Source organism: Plasmodium inui (genome assembly GCF_000524495.1).
Source record: "Plasmodium inui San Antonio 1 unplaced genomic scaffold supercont1.10, whole genome shotgun sequence".
Taxonomy (NCBI): domain Eukaryota; phylum Apicomplexa; class Aconoidasida; order Haemosporida; family Plasmodiidae; genus Plasmodium; species Plasmodium inui.
Window position 1 is genome coordinate 205,811 of NW_008481844.1, and position 24,026 is coordinate 229,836.

Genomic DNA, 24,026 nt, shown 5'->3' on the forward strand with positions numbered 1-24,026 from the left:
CACAGCAGTTCAGGGTGGAGCAGCACAATTCGTAGCCCCCCCTCAACAACGCATCAAAATTGAATACAATTTTTCCCATGTGCACACAACGCTAGCTTAAAAGGGATTTCTCCAAAACAACAGAAAAAAAATGTTTATGCAACAAAACGGCCTTGTTATGGGACCATAGTTGGTTGACGTTGCGTAATCTGCCACGAGGATGGTATAGGAAAAAAATACACTCACGAGCAAAGGGGTATTCAAAAACGCATTCACGTATGAAGGGGTATGCAATTATGGACTCTTTTACACGAGCATATGTATATAAATACATCCTTGTTGGAAAGGACAATTCCTAAAAAATTCTACGTTGCGCATTTCCCATAGCGGTGGACATGCGTGTCCACTACAGCAGCTTGTTTAAAGCTAACTTGTTGGGAAAGGGTAACTCGGTTGTTCACGTGGAAAAAAAATTGTATGAACATCTACACCTGTGAAAAAGATTATGGCTAACTATGCAAAAAAAAAAAAAAAAAAAAAAAAAAAAAAAGTTGTTCATATGAACTGTGCATATAAAATGGCATATAAAATGGCATATAAAATGGGCATATAAAAGGGGCCTATAAAGATGTGCAGATAAATTGTGCGCAAAGTTGTGCGTGGAAATATGAGCAAGTTGCAGAGCCAACTGTGCAGCCAAACGAACAGCCAAATGTGAACGTAATGAACACACACTCTGTTCTTAGTGGCCCCTGCAATATCGATCATGCAGAGATCGCACGGGAAATTTTGAACAAAAGGATCTTCGAGCAGTTGTGTGGGTGTGGTGGTTCATTTTGGTTATTCATTTACCTTTCTTTTTTTTTTTGCAGCATCGCGAATGATGTTGTAAAGCAGGGACACAAAAAAGAAAAAAAAAAAACGGCTGCTTAAAGTTAAACAAAGGAGGCATAAGTTTCACGTAAAAGGGAGTGTGAAAAGACCTAGCGAAAAAAAAAAGTACACAATTTTATGTGCGAAAATGTGTGCAAAAAAAAAAAAAAAAAAGCTTTGTACACATTTTTTACTTCCTTTCTGCCGCTTCTTTTATGTTGTTTTTTTTTCTTTTTTTTTCTTTTTTTTTTTGCAACCATTTGGCGTCCCTTCGCTTGCTTTTTTACCTTACTGTTTGCTCCTTTTTTTTTTTTTTTTATTACCCGTTTATAAGAAAAAAGTTGGGAACATTTTTGGGCGAGCCTTTTTATCTCACTTTGTGTGAAAAACCGCACTTTTAAAATTATTCAAAATGGAGGTGGCACTGCGATGGACCGGCCCCCCCCTCCCCGGTTGGCAGTTGTAACCAGTTGTATGTTCTGCTAAAATAAACTTGCGGTGTAGGAACGTTTCAAAAAAAAAGAATGACATTACGAAGTGAAGCTGATTCGGCTGGCGACTGAGAACAAAAAAAGTAACTTCAAATAAAACAATCTGTAGTTAAACCAGCGCAGGGGAGACCAATTCCAATAAATTGGCTCCTCCACCCCTCGCCATGCGCTTGCCAGAGGTACGCGGGTCCGTCCCCCCGCCCAATCCACATTCGCATGCGTACCACACGTTGTCGCCCCTGCAGAGTCGCCCACACGTAATTTTGTGTACGGCCGAACAGGGCAGAAATGCACGTACGCGCTTATACGAAATGGGGAATAAGGCGGTACATAAAACGTGTAAATGAGTAAATAAAAAGATAGGTAGATGGATAAGCAAACCTTTCAGACAAAACGATGCCGCGTGGTGACCTGGCGAACGCTCTACCTCCCAGTGCTTATTCGTTGCGCCAGGTGAGCAACGCACAAAGTGCTCCTAACCCCCTGCAGCGCGGAGGGATTGTCATTGCAAAGCTTCGGCGTAACGCTCAAGCAGTGGAAAACAGTACACGGATTTATCTTCTTAAAAATTAGTAACTCCTGAATCTTTTTTAAAATGCCAAGGAAAGGTTCATCAAAAGAGTTATATTTAAAAAAAAAAAACAGACATAACAATACATTTCGCACCTCCTTCACATCCATTTTCTGTATAAGTTCCCCAACAGATGTGACATGTTCCTTTTGGATCACTATCTTTTCGTTCTTGCAAAAAACTTTTAAAATAATCTGCAGCCCCCTTTCCGTGAGCTTCATTTGAGGGGATCCATTCTTTAGCAGCGCATTTTGAAGCAAAGTAGTAATTTGTTCCATTTTTTTTTCATTTTTTGTTTTCTCCGCACAGGAGTATAGAGCAATATGCGATAAATAGTCTAGATTCTCTAGCTTATCTTCCAACAAGTCCCAAAATAAATTTACCAAATGGGTAAAATTGGGATCAAACGACAAGCTGTTACAGTAGGCATTAAGCATGACAACCAACTCGTCTGCACTGAATGAGTTTCTAATTGTTCTGACTCTGTCGTGAACTAACTCCCACATGTAATGGTTATTCATTTTCCTTCTGTTAATATCTTCACATGTGTGTGCCAATGCAGTGTTGTTCATTTTTGAAATACGTCTTACGAAGGCTTCTTCTAAATTGTAAGATTCTTCCGTTTCTTTTATGGCTTCCCTCTTTTGTTGGAAATAAGACGTGAATGGTGCTTTCTTCTCCCCGCTGAGCAGAGCTCTGTTTATACCTTTCCAATGCCAGGCGGGCTGAAGGAATGTCCTCCTCCACAGATAAGTCATATTGACAAGGGGGCGAGGGGTTCCCCTACTCGTTGTATTTTGTGTAGTGCAAAAACGATTTGGAGTGGCTCACCAGATTCATTCGTCTGTAGTGTACACTTACGCGACGTGCAACCTTCTCTCCCAATGTGTGCCTTGCCTGCTGGCAGGCCTTACGGGACTTTTTGGACGGGGAGGGGGGCAGCCAACGGGGGTACTATATATATACATATATATGCAATGTAACATACCCATTTGCGCCCTCACCCCGCTGAGCACATCCCCAGGGGGGCTCGCCTGATCGCTGCACGCATGGGTAGCACCCCCCCGCCGTTGCTAAATGGTGACAGGGGAAAATCCTTTTCTTATTCTTTTTCCCCCCAAAAAATGCTATTTTGCGTAACTATATATATATATATTTTTTTTTTTTGTACCCATTATCTGGGCAGTCGATGTGAAGCTTATTTACAGGGGGACTTCCCCCCTTCCTCTTCTAGCAACGCGCGGCAGGTAGATTCATCCACGTAGTGCGACTCACAGATTCGTTCTCAGTGCTCCCCACCATTGTGTGCTTTGCTCGCTTGGGCATTTCTTCCCTCGACGTGATGGCAGTAGAGGATGGACCACCACGATGTTGCTCAGATGGTCTATCCTTCGCGGGTATGCCAAAAGAAAGCAAAAATATAAAAACAAAAGTAAAAATAAAAAAAAATAAAAAATAAAAAAAAAAAAATAAATAAAATAATAAAATAAAATAAACAGAGCAAATCAAAGTATGCGCAAATAAAGTGGTATATGTATTTCCACACAGGTGCGAACTCGACATGCGCTTCGACCATGCGGAACCCTTTCTACGCGGCAACGCGAGGACCTACCGAATTGGAAAAGGGAAAACAGCCCGACTTTTTCAGAGGTGGTAACAATCTATCCTCCATCCTTTTAGCGTCGCAATCTTTTTACGCCACAAAATTGAGAAAAGGAAAAAGAAAATTAAGTCGCTTGCTCCCATCAGAAGTGGTATTTTTCCCCTAGCGCAGTAACTTAGAAGGAAGAGGAAAAGGACGACCACCACTATATCTTCCTCGTTTTCTACAAAGATAGCGAATTTGCGAGCACAGCGGTTTTGTACCTCTACAATATATGGTTTTACCTCTCGTATCGTATGCATTGATTTTTCCCACTTTCAAGGCCAAACATAATCCCTTTCTCCGGCCCTTTTCCCCGCCATTTTCCCTCCTTTTTTCCTCTCTTTTTTTTTTTTTGCGTAAGCGGAGTGGAAAGGGGGGCCTACCTTTCTCCGTATATAGGCTACCCGTGGCTGTACTTGCGGATCGAGAAGGCATCACTGGAGAAGCGCTCCTAAGGAGTCCACCAATGCATGCATTGAGCGAGCATGCATCTTTATTGGTTTCCCCATTCGTGTGGCAGAATTACAGAGTGAAAGTAACGGAGCTGGACAATATTCAGCCAAGGTGAGGGAGGCATGTACGTCTGAGGAAAGTCGCCTGCCCGTTCGCTGTCCTTTTCAGTGGGAAGAAAAAAGTAACCCACGTGGGAAAGACGCTGAGGTTCCTGGAAGGACCATGAAAGGGGGAAGCGGTGGAGGAGTAGCACACAATGGAGGAGCGGGATGCAGTAGAGCAGCAGAACCCAATGGAGAATCGGGACGCAGTGGAAGCCGTTGCCGAATCAAAAAGGTGACCTTCCGAGAGCCCCCAGTAGTCTGTGAATTTAGCGAAAACGACAAGCATGAATTTGATGAATCGTCTTGTGGAGAAGGTGCAGCTAATGAAATTTTTCCAGACGGCACCGAGTTGTCATCGCTGATGGAAAACTTCGACCCGATAGATTTTGGCATTAAAGAAAAGCTAACTGAAAGTGAAAAGAGAATACTTATTAGGGAAATTCACGGAAGACGAAGTGCTAACGGGGCGTTCTCTACCTCCCTATCAAACGGGAGGAAGAACAACAAGTGTATTACCCTTAGGCAGGAAGAGACACTGGGGGAGCAGCCAGGGGGGACACGAGGACAAACAAGGGGCTATGCTAATAAGCAGAATGGAGGAAGCCAACCCTGGGAACATGCCATAGACGGCACAAGCGAGACGGACAAAAAAGCGATGGAGACAAAGAAGAGAAAAAAAAAAAGAAGCAGGGGACGACGGAAGGAGGAGGACCCCCTCGCCTACCTCGATGGAGACTGTTACTTCCCAGATGACGGGTATGACTATGAACAACACTTAAAAAGCATAAGTTCCAATTTTGTAAGTGCAAAATCCAGAGGAGACAATAACTTTTTTGAGGTTAAGCCAACAGATGAAGAGGAAAGAGAGTTATTTAAAACATTCGAAGCGGACAACTACGAAGAACTGAATGATAATTTTGTGTACGAAGCGCAGGATGTGAGTGATGAGGATAAGTTGGACGTGTCAAAGGATCTCATTTGGGGCACCCCCGACTGGAGTTTCCCCATCGGCGGTGCCAGTACTACATATTTGACTACCGATCCCATGCAGCTAAACGAGTTGAGAGAGAGCGTGGACGGAGACACGACCGACGGGGAGATTAGCGATGCGGATCGGGAGGCACATCTTTTGCCAGGGAATCACCACCTTCGTAGTGGTAGCGGCAGGAGCAGCGGTGGCCACGCAGGTGGAAGAGGCAACTCGGAGGAAAACGGATACGTCATCTTTGATGAAGGTACGCACACAAAGATCTCCACATGTGAGAAGAAAAAACAAAAAGATACAAACACAGACAAAAGCGACCCGAACGCACTAAAGCTGAGCGATCTGGTCAAGCTGGAAATGCAAAAAGTCGACAGCAAGAATTTCAATGAAATAAAAAATATAGTTGTAAAAAAAAAAAAAAAAAAAAAAAAAATCGTACAGAAAATAATACAGATAACACACTTGTCCACGTAAATGGAGAGTACAAGACCAAAATTTTGCAAATTTTGAATTCACAAAAAGAGCAAGAATGTCACCGTGGGAAGGGTCATGGTGAAGAGAACTCCCGTTCAGACGCATCCGGGGAGTTTTTTTTCTCCTCCTCCGATGCGTCATCTTCATCATTGTCATACGATTGCGAAACAATCCTCACGACGAAGACGAACACAACAAACCACCCTTGTAAGTTAGTCATCCCCAAGAAGGTCCCTACTCCCGCGTCTGGCAGCCTGTTGATTAACCCTCTGCCTCACGCCAGCGCCAACCCGAAGAGGAAACACAGGGAGAAGGAGAAAGTGGGCGAAGAGGCCAAACTGGAGAGTTACCTAGTCCTGGAAAGTGTAAGCAGTTCGCCCGCAGGGGTGAAGCGGAGAAGAGGCAAAACGATGAAGAGGCCACTCCCTCTTTCGTCAACGCCCATGCGTCTCTTCGTGGGTGTTCCCCTCCAGACCGCCTACCCCTCGCCTACCATTTGCGAGCTCTTTAGCCGCCATTTCACTCGAAACCCACGTCCGCACTTCCCCACCTGCAGATAAACACCACGCGCGGCAAAAACGAAACCCCGGAAGAAAAGAGGGAGCGGAAGAAGCTCGTCAAGGAGGCGCAACGACTGAACAGGAAGTTGAAAAAGGAAAATGCGCTACTGATGAAGGTACGGCCTGTGCGCTGAGAAAGTTGCTTTGCTGTTCTCCCCCTTCGTTCGCTCTGTTTGTGTTTATTACTGTTGTCCTCCACATTTCTTCGTCACATTTGTCCTCCACATTTCTTCGTCACATTTGTCCTCTACATTTCTTCATCACATTTGTCCTCCACATTCCTTCACCACGTTTTCCCTCCACATTTCTCCGTTACACTTGGCCCCTCCCCGCAGAGCGAGAAAAAAATGATGAACAAGAAGAGCAACCCCTTCGACATCAGAGACAACGTCAAGTACATTAAACTGTGAACCGGGCCCCGTTCGGCACGCTTCGCTTTCAACATTCTTGTGGGCCTCGGTTGCCGGACCCAGCCGAATGCACGTGGCGATATGGCTAGTCTCGCGTTCGTTGCTCTGACGGAAAGAGCGCCGTTGATTTGTTTCGTTCTGCCTGGTGATCTTGCCTGGCATTATTTTACAGGTTTTTAATTTCCCCTGTTTCGTGTTACCCCGCTTTAATTTCCTTTTTTTCGTCGCGCGCATAACATAACCCCATAACTCGTTGTGCCTGTCAAAATGGATTTCCCCGAAATGGCCTTCCCCCTCCGCGCCGTTCACCCCTTTGGATCAATCCACATCGAGAAGAAAAGAAACAAAAAAAAGAAAAAACATTTAAAACGAAACAACGGTTCTTTTACAAATTTGCCAAAGTCGGCATCCGGGGGTGGGAAAACGTTCTTTCTGTGCAGAACGACAAAAAAGAAAAAAAAAAACTGGATAATCATAATAAGGACAAACTCGCCACGTATGCACAGCGGCCAAGCACAAAAAAATGCACTTTTTCACTAACCCCTATTTTCCTCGCAAAAGGGGACAATGACTTGTACGAAGTGGTCCTTAATGACGTTATAATATCGATCCTCCTCACGAAAGGTCACCTCATCATCACAGCAATCCCAAAACGCTTTCCCCATTTTGTCTGCACACACCCGTTCGACATGTTCATATTCGTGGAACAATTTTTCAATAAAAGAAAAATCACCCAGCGTTTTATTCACATGATAAATGACTGTCCGGATGAAATTTCTGTTAACAGATTTGAAGAAGTCTTGGGGCGCGATCACCGCAGTTTTTTTTTCCCTCAGGGGGGTGAATCTCCTCAAAAAGGTGTGGTAGTAATATGCGTTCTGCGCTTCCTCCGATTCGTCCACTTTGTCCATTTCGCGAGGGGGGGGATCCCCCACTTGGGAGGTGCTTTCACCACGTCCATCCCACCCCTCCTCACTCACAAAACGGCCACTGCAATACGTCCCCAGCAAGGAACACACGTTCAGCCTGGAAAAGAATTTATAAAAATGTTGGTACAAAATTTGAAAGAGAGTCACAATTTGGTATCTCTTCAGCTTCTGGACGTTACTGGTGGTGCTTTTCCATATGGTGACGCGTTTTCTTAAGTTTTTCCTTTTATCGGTGCTGGTCTCTTCGGAGAGAGGTCTTCCTTGGACGCTGCGACGGTCACCACTGCCGCGGGCGTTGCTAATACAGCTGTTACGGATACGGATACTACGGTTTCTGCCCATTCCATCGCTCTTTCCCCTTTCATGGCTGCCGCCCCCTCTTTGGGGGGACCCGATGGAGACCTTCCTAACGCTGATCTCGTCTACACATGTCGTCAAAACTTTGCCGAAGAAGACGCGGGAAAAAACCTCGTCGAAGTGCATGTCCAAGGGTTGTTGCCTCTTCCTATCGTCCCCTTTAAAAAATAAATTGCGCCCCTCATAAATCACCTCCATTTGGGGACTCAAATAGACCCCCAGTTGCCCCTTCACGTAAACATAATAAATGCACCTTTCTTGGGATTCCTTCCTACGTGTTTTGCAACCCGATCTGCTGCGCTTTGGTTGCTCCTCACTGGGTGAAGTGGTGCCCCGGGAATACTTACTACGGTAGGCGCTGGTATTTATTTTTCTCCTTTGTTCATCCGCTTCGTCAGTTTTAATACCACCTCCCGGGAGGTATCTACTGGGGGGGCAACTCCTCCTCTTCCTTTTCTTCGTCAAATCTTCATCGTTTTCTGTTTTGCCTGTGTGGGTCTTTCTCTTCTTCTTATCCTCGTCGGATCCCTTTATGTCCCTTCCGCATTTTTCCCCTGTCTTTTTCCTTTCCACTTGGACTGTGTCTTTTTTTATCATGTTCGCTTTTTTCACCTCTTCGATGAGTGAGTTGGGATGGGGAGGAACCTCACTTGGAGGTGCGGTGGTAGACCCGATAGGATCATCTAGGACTGGTGGATTTGGGGGCTCCTCCATAGCCTGCCCCTCCACGCTCTCCTTGACCATCCCCCCATTTCTGCCACTCCCCTCAAGCCTGTCATCCAGTTTGAAGTGCTTCTCCAGTTGGAGATTTCTACACGATTTTAAGTTCTTCTTCAGGGTTATTTTTACTGGCCACCTTTGCGCGGTGGGGCGTGGGAGGTTCGCCTGGTGGGGAAGCTCCTCCCACTCATTTCGATCCAACTGCCCTTCTATTCCTTCCCGCTTCTCCTTCTTGACACGCTTCATACGCCTTCCCGATTTAGAAACAAACCTGAACAGCTCATGCGAAAGGAACGACCTATACCTAACGGCGCACAGTGCGCACAAGGACTTTACAATTTTCCTCATCTTCTTAAGGGGCAGCTTCTCCGGGTTGTTCACTCTCCCGCTTCGTAAAAAACGTCTTATCTTCCTTTTGCACCTGTAAAGGAGCCTCAGCTGGCGCGCTTCCGAAATGTCCTTGGTACTCATCGGGGTGTTGGCGGTGGCACTGGCTCTGGGGTGAGGGGCGACCTCCTGATTCACGTCCTGATCAGCGTTGTCGCTGCTGTGGAAGCGAGGCCACCCCGAGAGGCTACCCTCCAACTGTCTCGAAAGATCAGCAGGGAGATAATGTCGTGAAGACGCTACCTTTGTGGTCTCCACTTGTGACACTTCCAACGAGGAAAGGCCCCGCCCCTGCCGCTGACCCACACAGTCGCTGGAGGATCTGTCCAAACCGTACATGTGCCACTTCAACCGGATCAAGCTTGCTTCCTCCGTGGAAGTCTCCCCCTCCAAGTAGAACTTGCTTAAAAATTGTAAATAATATCGCTGCAGAAGTTCGAAGCGCTTTATGTGTATCTCTCTACGAGTGAAGTGAGCGCTGTTGTACTTGCCGCCTCGGGTGGAGGAGGGATCTCCCCCCAAATGCCGATTCGATTCAGTAAGATGCTTCACCTGGAGATACTCTCCAAGGATATTCATTTTGTACTGCTGCCTCGTGAACTCCCTGAGGTGGAAGTAAAATTGGGTTTTCTCCATTTGGTAAATCTCGTCCAGAAAATAAATCTCGTCAACCTGGTCAGCCTTATCAGCCTTGTCAATCTGGTCAGCCTTATCAGCCTTGTCAATCTGGTCAACCTGGTCAACCTTCTCCACTTTACACCTGCTCTTTTTGCCAGTGCACAAAAGGGAGGAGTAACCGTTGGAGGTTTTTCCACTTGGGGGAGGTTCCAGATAAGACGGACCCACCTGGGTGACATCTCCGTGGGGGAAATTAAAGTCAGCGAAACGGACGTGGCTCCAAACATGTATGTCCTGATCGGTGCTCACACATGAGAGGATAGTCTTTCTTCTATCAGAGAAAAGGGTGCAGATAATTCTATCTACGCTTCTTATCACGCTTTTCTTCCTTTCGCCCTGAGGATGTACATACACTTCTCCACTTCGCCACTCACTGGGGGCATTGTACAGGGGGAGGTGACCCGCGAAGTTGAAATCGGTGAAAATAGAATTTCTACGCGGTCTATTTGCCACTGTGGGGATATTTTCATCCTTTCTGTCTTCTCCTTGAGGGTCTCCTCCCACGGTACATCCACGGTGATTACTCCTTAGCTTATTAAGGCTGGAAAATATTCCTTTATGAAGTGTCTCTATCCTTGCCCTTATAGTGTGTACTTTGTGTGTCTTCTCCACTTGACTGTTGTGTGTCTCCCTCGAGTTTGCTTTCTCTTCTTCATCTTTAACGATCGGGTGGTCATTCGAATGGGAGTGGTCTCCCCACCGACCTCTTGTCCTCCACCCAGAGTTCACATAATCGGAGGAGGCTTCCATGGCGACGATTTCTCTTTTGAAATGGCTTCCACTAATGTCACCTGGAAGGATCTTCCCACTTGGAAGGTGTTTCCCACTTGGAAGGTGTTTCCCACTTGGAAGGTGTTTCTCACTTGGAAGGAGCTTCCCACTTGGTTGATCCTTCTGCACAATCTGAGGTCTCCCATAAGGCACCTCCGCTGAGTGGTATAATACACCCCTTCCTCTCTGTGTTGGCTCTGCTCTTTCTTCATCGTTTGAGGAGGCCACATCTTCTCCCCTGTTCGGAGGATCCACCTCACGGACACATGTTCCATCATTATGGCTGCATTTCTGCCAACTTAGCTGACATCCTTTTGAGGATTCCTCCTCGCTGGTAGTGGTCTCTTCTGTCCTTTCCATCCGTTTATCGGAGGAGTCATCGGGGTGAGACGAACCACCATGTGTGCAGGGACTGTACCATCTGATCGGTCTTCTCCTCCTACGCAATACACTACCCCCCCGTCTTCTCCTGCCCAGACCCCTACCGCTAGTCCTGTTACCCCCCTCGTCCCCCTCCCTCTTACTGCTTATTTCCAAAAAACGACCACTAGGATGGGAAAAAATGTAATCTATCATTGAGTTGAAAATGTGCCTGTATTTTATGTCGTACTTGTCCATGTGATCCGTTTGGCTGTTTTTGGTCGACGCGTTGGGGGGGTCGGGGTCATCGTATCGGCCATCAGGGGTGTCATCATCTGTGTCATCATGGCTGCCACCCGGGGAGGGGCACTTCTCGTTAAATTCTTCCCTCTCCACGGATATCAAATAATCTACAATGGAGTGCACATCGTCGCAGTTCATGTCCACCACGTGAGGGGCTTCCGTTGGAATGGCTCCGTTTGGAATGGCTCCGTTTGGAAGGGCTTCGTTTGGAATGGCTCCGTTTGGAAGGGCTTCGTTCGGAAGGGCTTCGTTCGGAAGGGCTTCGGTCAGAACTGCTTCTATTGTTCCGCCTTGTGCTTCTTTATAACTGGAGTTACCCTTATATGTGTGTGTGTTTGTGTTCGCTTCGTCCACTCCTTCGGCAGAGGGGTATCTGTAAAGACGCGGTTCGCCCAGGGGTGCCTCCAACTGTAGGTCATTCGGCTTAAATTCACTTCCGCCTTTGCGTTGGTAACTATCATATGGGGGCGTGCTAAAGTGGTCCTCATGTTGGGTACAATTCATGATGGCACTATCCTTTTCTGCTCTTCCGTTTTTACGAACTTCATGGCTGCCCTGTTCTTCCTCCTGTTCTTCTTCCTCCTGCTCCTGATCCGCTCCCTTTTTCCCCCTCTCGGGGTTATTTTCCCCTTCGTCCGCTTCTTTCATCCTGTGTTAGAAGCCAGGGCGGTCGCGCAAAGGGGTCACAAGTGGACACATGCTGGCCATCGTGCATCTGTGATATAGACATAAAATACAGGCGATCTCGCAAAAGTGAAGCATTGCAGAGGTGCCCTTCCCCCTGCCCCCCTTTATATACCTCCCTAGCTTCCCACAACTGCCGCTCATGTGAGGTTTTGAAAACCCTTTTCACCTGGAAGCCTCACCACGCCGCTTCCCCTTTTAACCGTGTAATCTTTCCATGCGATGCGTTTGAGAGAAGGCAAAGGACGTCCCCTTTAGTGCGCCCCCTTTTCTGTGCCCACCTTGGGGTAACGTCGGCCAAATTTTCCTCCTCCCTCCACTCGTCCCACTTCTTTCCTCAGCGCAGAACGGCATGTCAGAACTCAGCGGGTGCACTTCCAACTGATGACGCTACCTAATTCGTACTAGCACAGGTACGCAGGGAAAAAAAAAAAAAAAAAAAAAAAACCTTGCCGTTAGAAAGGTAGTACCCCCAAAGGATAACCAGCCTCGCTAAGGCTCCCTCTTTTTTGGACGTTTCGAAAGTTCACAGGAAAAGTGAGCCTCTCGAGAAAGAAAGGTTGACCATTTCTACACAGTTGGAGTCATTTCTAAATTAAGTGTCCCCTCGCCCCGCAGCCGGGCTCGCACTCGGCCACGCGTTTTTACACTTTTTTCCCGCGAGGGACTCTTTCCCCCTGAATTGCGCAGCACCAACAATGAACGATGATTGGGGTCAGCGCGCGTAGACTGGCGGGGTACCCCAAGGCCTCCTTCCACGAGCAGAATATAAACCCCTTCTCGAATGTGCAGTGGTAAGTGTGCATCGAAGCTGTGTAAAGGCACCAAAGGTGACCCCAAACTGGGTTGAAGCGACTTGAAGCCACTTGAAGCGCGTGGAACCGCGTCGAATCGCGCCACATCTATCCAAACTGCGTAAAACCACTTCAAATCTCGCCAAAACTCCCCCCCTCAGGAAAAGCACCCCCTTCCTAAAGAAGAACATGCCTAAGACGGACATCTTCGCAGAAGAGCACGTGTCAAGAAATGCCATTAGCGTCTTCGACAGGGAGAAGGGGAACTGGTTTGTCATCGACGCCTACAACAAAAGCGTCGGAAGTCTCAGCGTCTGCATTAGCAGATTGCTGCAGGGGAAGTATCGAGTCGACCACAACCCAAACAGAGTCAACAGCAGCAGTGTTATAGTCGTGAATGCAATCCATGTGAAGTTCTATGGCCACACGTGGGACACCAAGATATACAAATTTCCCCGAAAGAGTCACTCCAAGGGACCAAAAATCTTAACGTGTAAAACAGTTTTTGCTAAAAACCCTTCGATGATTTTAAACTTAGCTGTTAAGAGGATGCTTCCAAACAATCGACTACGTCAGCTGTATTACAGGAAGCTCTTTGTCTACCCGGGGGCTATCCACCCGCACTGGGGCATACCGCAGGTCATCGTTCCCAAGAAGGACATGGACCCCAATGGCGGCCGCCAAATGGTGAAGGCATTCACAGTCCTCTAAAAATGGGGGAATATCCCCCATGCCCCCTTTTTTTTTTTCTTTTTTTTGTGTGTGTACTTGACAGGAAAACAAAACACACGCAGCTCCTATTTTTTTGAAGGAGCACCTGGGATGATCCTTTTTTTTTTCCTACATGGAAGTCTTCATATATTTTGAATTTTGCCCCTATGGAGGGACATTTCTACTTTCTAAATCGACACACGCGAAGGGGAATGACAAAGGTGCAGTCAAAGCCGACACTCCCTCTCCCCCCATTAGGCAGTGCGCACCCTTGGCCTATACCCAACATCCCATTAGACCGTCACATATCAACGCTTGTTTTGAATCCACCTCGTTAGCAAAAAGAAAAAACAACGTGAAAGCAGCGTGTTGTACCCCATTTTTAGTTACCCCCACAGACCTTTTTTTTTTCCCTTCATCCCGTTCTGCATCCTTCCCCACTGCGGGCACACTGAGCAATTTTGAACAGGGCAATGATTCCCCCAGTGACATTTGCCTTGCCGTATAGCTCCAAAGGTGTAGACGATACGTGGAACGCGACAGAACGCGGATTGGACAGGGGACCCCACTTTAAAGGACCATCTTGAAATGGCCCCCCAGACAGACATACCCCGAAGGAACCTCCACATTTGCGTTCATAAACTGTCGTATAGTTCTGTATCGTCTATTTGCGGGTTGCTCCCCCCACGTGCGCGGTTCGCCACCAGAGGCTCCTTAATTTTGCGAATAATTCGTACAATAGGGGGGAATGCACTCCTTAGTATGTACGCCGAGTGAAGCATCTCATTGCGCAGTTGCAGAGGTAGGCCCACGCATACATCCCCGAATGTATCTTCACGGAAGCGTGCCCTTTCATACCCCTCGAATCAAACTTAGCCATAGCCCCAACCATTAAACACACTTCACAAAAGGGGTGATCCTCCCCCCTACCCCCTTTTTTTTGGGGGGGTGATGAGTGCTTTAAAATGTACAGGCATATGTATACGCAAGGCGACTTGCTAATATGATGTATACCTAGGGAGGCGTTCCACCTGGGAATGGCCCCCCCTCTACCTACAAAAACAGAGGAGCCAAATTAGCCATCACTCCCATTCTGAGCCACTTCCCTTTTGATGAAAAAAAAAAAAAAAAAAAAAGAACAAACAGGAGAAGCAGAGATAGGAAGCGGCTTGGGGAAGCCTCTGAATGGAAAAAGCGTAGATGGAATGCAGGTGCCCATTTTTTTTGCGACCATCCCCCAACGTGCACGCTTGTATTCGCAGGGCGCAACGCGACGGGTTGGTCCTTATGGGCTTGGCAATTGGGGGGAGGTCGAGCACCGCATCGTGTTCGCGCCTTCTCGAGCAGGGGTCGGTTCGGTCGGTTCGCCAAAATGTTTACGCTTCATTCATTTCGGCTTAACGGTATATTAAAAGAGTTCTCATTCCTTGCCCATTTTTATCCGCTCAGGCAATCATCCACCTATCAGCTGAGCCACTTATCCGCTGAGCGACTCATCCATTCTTTGCCACCTCTTTTCCCCTTGGCGCTACCGCCGCGTGAGGCATCACCCGTTCACCAGATCGCTCCACATAAATTGTAACGGCGAGCGGGAGAGCGGCAACCGGTGAACGCGCGGATTGTTTTCCTCTCCCACATGTGAAGTTATAGCACATATATGGATGCAACGTGCCCAGTGACTTACCATTCTCCTTCGTGCGAACTGATTTGGAAGGAACAGATTCCGAGCGTCGCGTTAAGCCCCCTCTGCGTTTAACCATCCCCCGAAGGGTAATAAGAGAGAGGGGGTCTCACTGAGCGAGTAGCTTCCCTTTTGGCAGTGGAGGCGTAGTATGCGCGCTTTTGATCCTACGCAAGGCGCGCGGGGATACTCTAGAAATATGCCGCTTGACAGCGCAGCGTATATGTGTTTGCCTGTGGGAGCACCCCCCTTCTCTCGACAGGCCCCTAACGAATGAGCAACGGGTGCAGTGAACGAGGACGCACCGAACCGCGGCGCCAGCGTATCGAAACGTCGCCCCGTTAAGGCTTCACCAGGTTGCAGCCTGGTCGAGCGACGGCTTCGTGGCGGCTTCGTGGCGGCTTCGTGGCGACACAGCTCCCCCACACCACCGCTTTGCGCTTCCCGTTTTGAAGGGGTACTTCGCGATTGCTCTCTTGAGGGGGTACTTCCCGATCGCTCCCTTGAAGGTCCACTTCCCGATAGCCCTCTCGAAGGTTCACTTCCCGATCGTTGTCTTCAACGTGCCCCTCCCACTTCCCCATCCCACCTCCGCTTCCCCTCTGCAAGAAAGATGGCGCTGAAGAGCATCAACATCAGCGGCAACTTCGATTGGTGCCCCTTCAAAAAGCACAAAAACTACCTGGCCTGTTTCACCTCGCACAATCTCCTCTACTCCAACGGCAACAATCTGAACAATTACGTGTACCTCCTAGACATAAACCTTAACAGCGATGGGAGAAGCTTAGAAATCGTGAGTAAGCTAAACTTTGAGGAAGCACTAAAAAGTGAGAAAAGTGGAAAAAAGAAAGGTACTAACGAGTATGTGACTAGCTTCGAATGGATTAACAGTAGCAGCTTTGTCGAATCGGAAGGGGAAGATGAGTTAGGCAAGGGAATCATAGTGGGGGGACTAACCAATGGAGACGTAATTCTACTGAATGCACAAAATCTCTTTCTGGAGAAGCCAACCCACGAACAGTTCATACTGAGCAAGGCAAATGTACATGAGGGGTCCATAAACTGTCTCGAGTGTAATAAGCACAAGAACCATTTGATAGCAACAGGAGGGAATGATGGCCAGCTATTTATTACCGACATTGAGAATATCTTGTCGCCAACTTCCTATGATCCCTATTTGGATAAAAATAACTTACAAAAGATTACGTGCCTGAATTGGAATAAGAAGGTGTCCCACATTTTGGCCACTTCCTCAAACAATGGGAATACGATCATCTGGGATTTGAAAATAAAAAAATCGGCTGTCAGTTTTAGGGATCCACATAGTAGAACAAAGACATCCTCTCTTGCATGGCTAGCCAATCAGCCAACTCAGATCTTAGTTGCGTATGACGATGAAAAGAGCCCTTGTTTACAACTGTGGGATTTAAGGAACGCAAACTACCCCATTAAGGAAATTATTGGACATTCCAAAGGGATAAACAACATCACCTTTAGCAGCATCGACACGAATTTGTTGATTTCTTCTGGGAAGGACACCACCAAATGCTGGTACTTGAGCAACAACAACTTTGACGTCTACAATGAGGTGAATAACTCGGCTAATAATATCTACTCCAAGTGGTCTCCTTTCATTCCAGACATGTTTGCCTCCGCTACGAATATGGACACGATCCAAATCAATTCGATTAACAACGGCATGAAGATGACTACCAAGTATGTCCCCAGCTTCTATAGGAAGGACGCGGGGATTACCTTCGGGTTTGGCGGCAAGATCTGCTTCTTTGACAACACCACGGGGGGGGACCCTACGAAGCAGGGCCAGTCAGACGGGAGCGATGTTGGCGGGGGTAGCGGCGTCAGCGCCCCCGAGAACAGGTTCCCCATCAAGTGCCATATTTACCCCACCGAAATGGAGCTCATCTCCGAGGCGGACAAATTCGAGAAATACATCGCCAGCGGGGACTACTTCGAGTTCTGCGAGAGTAAGATAGCCACGACGGAAGACGAATACGAGAAGCTCACATGGAGGATTTTGCAACTCCTGTGCACATCGCAGAAGGAAGGAATCGTCAAACATCTCGGTTATGACATGAACGAAATTGTACAGAAAATTCAAGACAGCACGGGAAAGCAACCAGGTTTTATCTTTAACAAGTTGGCTGAGGAGCAGAAGGAAAAGATGTTATCGAAGAACTCGTCTTCCTTTAATCTCCTCGGTCCAGATAGCATGATGGATTACTCCGGGGCGGGATTAATATCCGGGGCAGCAAACTACGAACCTATGAATGGTGGATTTATGGCTGGTGGTGCGGCTTCCATTGCCGGTGCTGCCTCTGTTCCTCCTGGTGGAGGCTCCCCCATGGGTATAGACACTTTGCAGGGCTTCAACGCCTCGTTGGATGTCGACCCGGAGAAGTTCTTTCGGGAGCTGGGCGAGAAGAAGGAGAATGAAGAGGCCAAGCAGGAGGGGGAGAAGCAGAAGGGAAGCAAAGCGGCGGAGGGGGAGCAGCAGAAGGGAAGCAAAGCGATGGAGGAGAAGCAGCAGAAGGAAGAGAAAGGGGAGAAAAAGGGAAAGGATAAAGGGAAGAAAAAAGGAAAGGGACCAGATGCCGGTTTAACAGGAGTGGCGGGCGAAGAGTACGACGATAAAGATGACGAAGGTGCCAAAGAGGATAAAACGGGAGGAAGGAAGGATAAAAATCAAACAAATGACGAAACAAATTGGAACTCCGGCATAGAGTCCATCATTAAAGAGTGTGTACTGGTAGGAAACATCGAAACGGCAGTGGAGTTATGTCTGCACAAGAACCGAATGGCTGATGCGTTGTTCTTATCCTCCTTTGGAGGCGAGCAGCTCTGGCACAAAACAAAAACCTTGTACATTCAGAAACAGAACAGTACCTTTATGAGAAGCCTGAATTACATTTTGGATGACCAACTGGAGCTGCTAGTTCAGCAGATCGACCTCTCCTCCTGGGGAGAGGCTCTCTCCATTCTATGCACATACGCATTAAATAAGGCTAACTTTAATAACCTCTGTGAAACACTAGCCAAGAGGTTGCAAAATGAGAAGTTTGACATCAGGGCAGCGTCCATTTGCTACCTATGTGCTTCTAACTTCGACCAGACAGTGCAAATCTGGAATGACATGCCTTCCACTCAGAGCTCTCTACTCAATGTACTCCAAGACATGGTAGAAAAAATGACCGTCCTGAAAATGGCTATAAAACATGACATGTTTAATGCGATTATGAATAGGAAGATTAATCAGTATGCTGAGTTGTTGGCAAATTCGGGTCGATTGAAAGCTGCCATGACGTTTTTGTGTCTTACTCAGGAAGATCAAACTGAGGAGAGCCTAATCCTACGAGACCGTATTTTCAACAGCGGTGCTCATATGCTGTCCCATCAAGTCAAGCCTCCGATGTCTCCTTTCCAGGTGTTACATGTAAAATCGACAGCTGCGGGGATGCTGCACCAGAACTATCATCAGGGTAATCAGAGCCCACAATTTAAGTCCAATGTCATGGGTGGTGGTATCCTGAACCCTAGTCAGTCCAATGTCTTCTCCCCCACTAAGAGTGCCACCTCCATGATTGTCCCCCCTCCGATGCCAGGCCAGATCACAGGGAACATCACAGGGCAAATGCCAAGACAGGTTTCAGGACACATCCCAGGACAGATGCAAATGGGTTACTCTTCCATGCCGCCCACCAAATTCAGCACCCAAGTTATAAGTTCCCCTCCATCCCAACGCGCATCCTTCGCAAGCACATCTTCTAAAAATTTCCCTATGGGCAACCTCAATCCAGTGAAGCCTCCATCCATGAGCACTATGTCTGCATCATACATGATGCCCCCCTCAGGACCCCCCCCCTCCGCTACATGCCCAATTGGTACATCTCCCCCTTCCTACGCTTCTATGTCGAACCTTTCAAATTTTGTCGCGCCACCGGGTATCAAATCAGAGCAAGATGATCTGAAGCAGAACACACCAACAACGGGAGTTCCACTAGGAGCGGGAGGAGGACCCATGTTTCCCCCTCAGTCCTATGCCAACCAGAGACGAATTCAACCCGGTGGAAATGTCCCCCCCCCTGCTGCTCCCACACCTTCACAAGGGAACCAAATGAACAACCGTGGTTTCCCCTCCATGCAAAATATCGCACCTCTTGCCCCCCCCGGAAACAGAAATCCATCCATCTCGTCCAATCCGAGTAGTATGTCCTTCCAGCAGGATAACTCTGGCCAACAGTTTCTCAAGAGGGAGTGCATGGATCAGCAGGCTCCTTACGGAGGGGCAGTGAGCCCCCCCGGCATGCAGCCGAATAGTTTCGGCACCTCTTTCCAGGACAGCACGAACAAGGTCGGGCTTGGCGGCCAGTCGGCCGGCCCTCCCTCTTCAGGTTAGGCGCGCGCGGAGCAGTCCATGCGGATCAGTCTGCGCAGAGCAGTTCGTGTAGCAGTTCGTGTAGCCCGGTGTGTGTAGAGATGCATGCAGCGCTCCGAGCTGCTATATTTGTATCGGTTCACCTGGAGCGCTCTCTCCCTATCCATTTGTGCGTTTCCTCTCCCTATCCATTTGTGCAGGTCTCAGCACGACATCCCCAATCGCGGGCGCCCTGACTGTCACCCCCGGAATGCCGGTCCCATGGCCAATCCCCACGACGACGCAGCAGGTACGCACGGAAGAGTGTGGTTGGCCGGCCTGATTATAGCCGCCTCGCTGTTTAGCCGCCCCGATTAATCACCTCGCTTCTTCCCGACTCCACCATCATAATGCCATTCCCACGCATCTCCCCCCCGGCGCAGCTCGGATCCACGACCACCTCCACGGCGAACGAAAACAAGAAGATACAAACCGCCACGAAGGAGCAAAACGGCGTGTTCATGGGAAGAAGCAACGTAGACAATGTTAAGAAGACAATAAGTAGTTTCCTCAATGGGTACACCTCACAGGAGCCAATGAAGAAGAAGGCAGAAGACGTATCAGTCAAGGTTCACGAGTTGTTCGATAAGCTGGACACTGGGTCGTTTAATCAGCAGATAAATGACAGCATCGTTAATATGGTTAATGCACTTAATGCGAATGACTTCAGGGCAGCCAACAAGGTTATAGTGGACCTGAGTAGGAACTTATGGGATGGAAGCAACAAGTCATGGTATGAGCATCGCCACGCATGGCAGTGTGTGTGTAGGCAATGTGTAGTACAGCGTCTGCCAGTGGGTTATTCTTCTCCCCCTGCGCGATAATTTTTTCGTAATTTCCTCCACGCACCTCTAATAAGAAGTGGAATTCATCTGTTTAATCATTTTCCGATTTTTTTTTTATTTTTGCAGGATTATGGGCCTCAAGTGCATTATACCAAAATGCTGACGCGACCGGGTGTGACATATATGACCGTTGCGCCATGTAATGTATTTTTTTTTTATTTTTTTTTTTTTCCTCTCCATTGGACTCCCAACCCGCCCCAAAAGACTGCTTAATTAAAAGAAAGGCAAATGGCTTGCCCGCCTTCTTGATGGGTACATGGTCATACAGACCGCATTCGCTTTTTAGTTGGCCGTGATTACGCCGCGCCACTGCTGCATATATAATATATATGTATAATATATCTATATATATTTTTTTCTTTTCCACTACGTTCGTTAGTGCTAAACTTATGCTGAGTTTCCTTCAAATCGTGTAAAAAGGCACAGGTGGTAGGGGCCTCCTCGTCGCGAGGAAGCCACGAAGGGCAGCTATATGCAAGGGTCCCCCGCGCGAAGGCGTGGGCGGGCCGGAGGAGCAGTTACGCAGCTGTATGGATAAGAAGCGTCGCTCAGCCGAGTGGAAAGAGCGCTCCGCTGGGTAGCAGTTCGCTGGGTAGCAGTTCGCTGGGTGTCAGTTCGCCGCTGAACGGTTAACCGCTAATCCGGTCAACTGCTGATTTGCTGATCCGCTCCCCCCCTAGAAGGCGTCGTCGTAGTCCGGGTTTTTGTCGCGCGGCTTGGGGCCGCCGGCGGGCTTGGCCAGGATAATCTGGTCAATCTTGAGAATGGTCTGCACAGCGTCCATGGCCAAATCGATGGCATACTTCTTGCACTTGAAGTTATCGTAAATGTGGTTATCCTTAGCGGAGGTGACGAAGGAGTCCTTGTTTATATTCACACACACATCGGTGTTCCCCTTGTTGTGTTCATTAATGAGTTGGTTGAGGACGTCAGTACTGTTGTAGCCACAGTTTGTGGCAAGGATTCGTGGGACGACGAGGAAGGATTCTGCAAAAACTTTAACGCTGTAGTTGTGCACGCCCTTTAACTGGTGAGCGTATTTTTTAAGTCGCTCACATAGCTGAACTTCGATACAGCCCCCACCGTAAAGGAAGGAATTCCCTTTGATGGCGTTCTTTATAGCATTGATCCCGTCATGGATGCACCGTTCTACTTCATCCAGTAGGTTATACGTGGCCCCCCTCAGGATAATAGTACTGACCTTTTTATTCATCGAATTAATGATGGTTACTTTTTTGGAGGCAATTTCGGACACATATATTGAGGAGGCTTTTCCGATTTCTTCTGGTTTGGGGACAGCTAACTTGACGAGGGAAGTTATGTTAAGAAGCTTACATAATCGTAAGGTCTCAAACTTGGAGGGTATCTTCAACGTCATGATCTGTTCTGCATCACAGAAATGTTGTGCGATGTCGGAGATGGCTCCATTAACAATAATCACATCGACTCCCTCTTTTTTTATATTGGAAATAATTTTCTTCATTTGCTCTTCCTCCCCTTTGGTGAAGTTCAGTAACTCCTGTGCGTTGTTTAGCAGTACTGTCCCTTTGGTCTCCGTCGTGGCTGCTTCCAATCCACAGTTCAGCACAATGACGTTTGCATTTTCTTTCCTCTTAACGATTCCGTGTGTATCTCTAGTGATTACCATTCCCATGATGAACTGAGAATCGATTAGATTCCCTCCATTCAGTTTTGATATTCTGATGTTGTCCACATCGAAAAGTTCTATCTTCTCTTCTGGCATTAACGTCGCTATACATTTAGCTAACAGAGTGGTGATAAAATCGAAGTTATTCGTCAGATTCTTCGTTACCATAACAGATTTAATGACCTTCTTAATTTCTTCCTCATCGGAGAAGTTTTCCATTTTGTAGACAATCAGCTCGGAGGAGATGATTCTTTCGATTTCTTTGTATCCTAAAATGAACCCGGTTAGAATGTCATTGATATTGAACCCCTGCTGAATCAAATGGCTAGCTTTATCGAGCATCTCCGTCGTTAAGGTAAAAACATAGTTGGTGAAATCGCCATATTCATAGTTCATCGTCTCGGATAGCTTCTTCAGGATGTTCACCACCGGGTGGTTTATCTCCAAATCTTTCAGGATAGTGATACAGTCACTGGAAATCACCTTCTTGTTGATGTGGTTAATGATTAGCTTGTTCATGCTCTTGGGCCCAAGCGACGTCTGGATAATGCCGCAAATTTCCTTGCACGCCTCGATGTTCTTCAGGATCGCGTCCTCGTTGTTCTTCACGATGCGGTACCCATCCTTCAGGACGGAGTTGAACCCGTGCTTGTGGGCGAACTGGGGTGGGAGGAAGTGAGGCGGTGAGGAAGTGACGCTGCGGGGAGAGCTACTTAAGCGGGGGAGGGCCTGACCAACCCGCGCGTGCCCCATCAAGTGGGACAACTACACCTGCTAAAGGTGGGAGAGACCCCCTCAAATGGGGAACACTCCCTAATTAGTGCATCTCCAAAAAAGCACTTACCATGGTTTGGTGATCTTCACGAGTGTAGTCCTCACAGGAAGTGAGTGAGAGCAATACTGAGCGGAAGAAGCTCCTATGCGTGTGTTATGTGTACAGCAGAGCCGATATATCACGTTTCGGTCTGCCACACCGTGAAGTTGCGGGGAAGCTACGCCTGATAGGAGACTTTCCTCCTGTGGAATACCTTCTCAGAGACTGCGCACACGAGGTAGAAATATCTGTAATGGTACACTTTCACCCGGGAGTTGCTGCTCCGCGCTCTCTCCTGATTTGTTAATTCTCTTCCGCAGGATGGTCTGTAGGAAAGGAGCAATGATGTGAAAGTTCCTCACAGTGGTTTCTCTGACATCTACCTTTCGCGATTGGTACGCTTTGCAATGTTCTATATTTTAAGATAGCAAGGTTTATGTGCTTTTTTTTTTTTTTTTTTTCCTTATCGTTCTTTCTCCCTCTATGTTGCATTTTTTTTTTTTTTTCGCCTTGTAGGGCGCAACCCCGGGGTATGCCTATAAGCACAGGGATGCGTGCACCGGCTGCGGGGTAAGGGCATCCCACATTATGGATGTGATCGCCCCATTGCGCTACCACAGGATTCCTATTTGCATACACGTATGGGCAGGCGCAGAAGATAGAGATCCCCACCTGGCACACAAAAAAAAAGAAAAAAAAAAAACGGGCATCCCAATGCATAGGTGCTACTGTGCGTTGTAGCAACCTCTTGGCAGCCTTTACCTTTTTCTTCTTTCTTTCCTGTCCGTTGGATGAGCCTCCAGAGGGAGTGTTTCCAACGAACGAGGAAAGAGGCACCAGTAGCAAGCGGCAACCACGCGGTAGTGGAAAAAGTGCACGGGGTGAGCTTTCTTCTCCAGTCGTGATGGATGTTCACCACGCAGAAGACTCGTCCATCCAGCGGAATGTCGATGCAGAGAGACGCCTACACGGCGGCGTGCCGAAAATGAAAGCGCGCATGGGAAGGTCCCACGGGGTTGGTTAACGGGCTGGTGACGGGCTCGCAACGGGCGTGTACCTGACCCACAAACGGCCGTCCGCATGCAGTTTTTTTTTTTTTTCTACTTCAACTTTTTGCTCCCCCCCTATCGGTCAAATTACTTGGACCACCATTTGTCAATTTTATTTCCAGCCTATTCGCAAAATCTCTTTTCCTTTTTTTTGGTGATAATTTCTTTCCCGCCATTTTCTGCGGACGTTTCGCGCTATCTACTAGTTTGGAGGCCCTCCATTTGGGATGTCCCCTCATTTGAAGGCTGCGACGCTACGAAACCGGTTGCGGCGTGACCAAACTGCTGCGCTGCTAGGAAACTTGCTGCCCCCTGCGA

General features: G+C 47.9%; 6 protein-coding genes across 6 annotated transcripts; 3 read left to right on the top strand and 3 right to left on the bottom strand.

Annotated features, from left to right (window-relative positions):
• Nucleotides 1-1,766: 1,766 nt before the first annotated feature.
• Nucleotides 1,767-2,672, bottom strand: C922_02752 (hypothetical protein; the record flags this gene model as incomplete). The annotated part of the gene is made up of 1 exon (XM_008818351.1): nt 1,767-2,672. One exon carries the CDS (start codon nt 2,670-2,672, stop codon nt 1,767-1,769), a length of 906 nt encoding a protein of 301 aa, XP_008816573.1.
• Nucleotides 2,673-4,234: 1,562 nt separating this feature from the next.
• On the top strand, nt 4,235-6,545 carry C922_02753 (hypothetical protein; the record flags this gene model as incomplete). Its single annotated transcript, XM_008818352.1, has 4 exons — nt 4,235-5,506; nt 5,584-5,940; nt 6,132-6,251; nt 6,471-6,545. The coding sequence occupies 4 exons, from the start codon at nt 4,235-4,237 to the stop codon at nt 6,543-6,545; spliced, it is 1,824 nt and encodes a 607-aa protein (XP_008816574.1).
• Nucleotides 6,546-7,081: 536 nt separating this feature from the next.
• Nucleotides 7,082-11,698, bottom strand: C922_02754 (hypothetical protein; the record flags this gene model as incomplete). Its single annotated transcript, XM_008818353.1, has 1 exon — nt 7,082-11,698. The coding sequence occupies one exon, from the start codon at nt 11,696-11,698 to the stop codon at nt 7,082-7,084; it is 4,617 nt and encodes a 1,538-aa protein (XP_008816575.1).
• A 741-nt stretch (nt 11,699-12,439) lies between these two features.
• C922_02755 (50S ribosomal protein L13) lies at nt 12,440-13,239 on the top strand (the record flags this gene model as incomplete). The annotated part of the gene is made up of 2 exons (XM_008818354.1): nt 12,440-12,528; nt 12,690-13,239. 2 exons carry the CDS (start codon nt 12,440-12,442, stop codon nt 13,237-13,239), a joined length of 639 nt encoding a protein of 212 aa, XP_008816576.1.
• Nucleotides 13,240-15,533: 2,294 nt separating this feature from the next.
• Nucleotides 15,534-20,300, top strand: C922_02756 (hypothetical protein; the record flags this gene model as incomplete). Its single annotated transcript, XM_008818355.1, has 4 exons — nt 15,534-19,329; nt 19,514-19,602; nt 19,736-20,085; nt 20,264-20,300. 4 exons carry the CDS (start codon nt 15,534-15,536, stop codon nt 20,298-20,300), a joined length of 4,272 nt encoding a protein of 1,423 aa, XP_008816577.1.
• A 573-nt stretch (nt 20,301-20,873) lies between these two features.
• C922_02757 (T-complex protein 1, theta subunit) lies at nt 20,874-22,692 on the bottom strand (the record flags this gene model as incomplete). Its single annotated transcript, XM_008818356.1, has 2 exons — nt 20,874-22,505; nt 22,690-22,692. 2 exons carry the CDS (start codon nt 22,690-22,692, stop codon nt 20,874-20,876), a joined length of 1,635 nt encoding a protein of 544 aa, XP_008816578.1.
• Nucleotides 22,693-24,026: the final 1,334 nt, after the last annotated feature.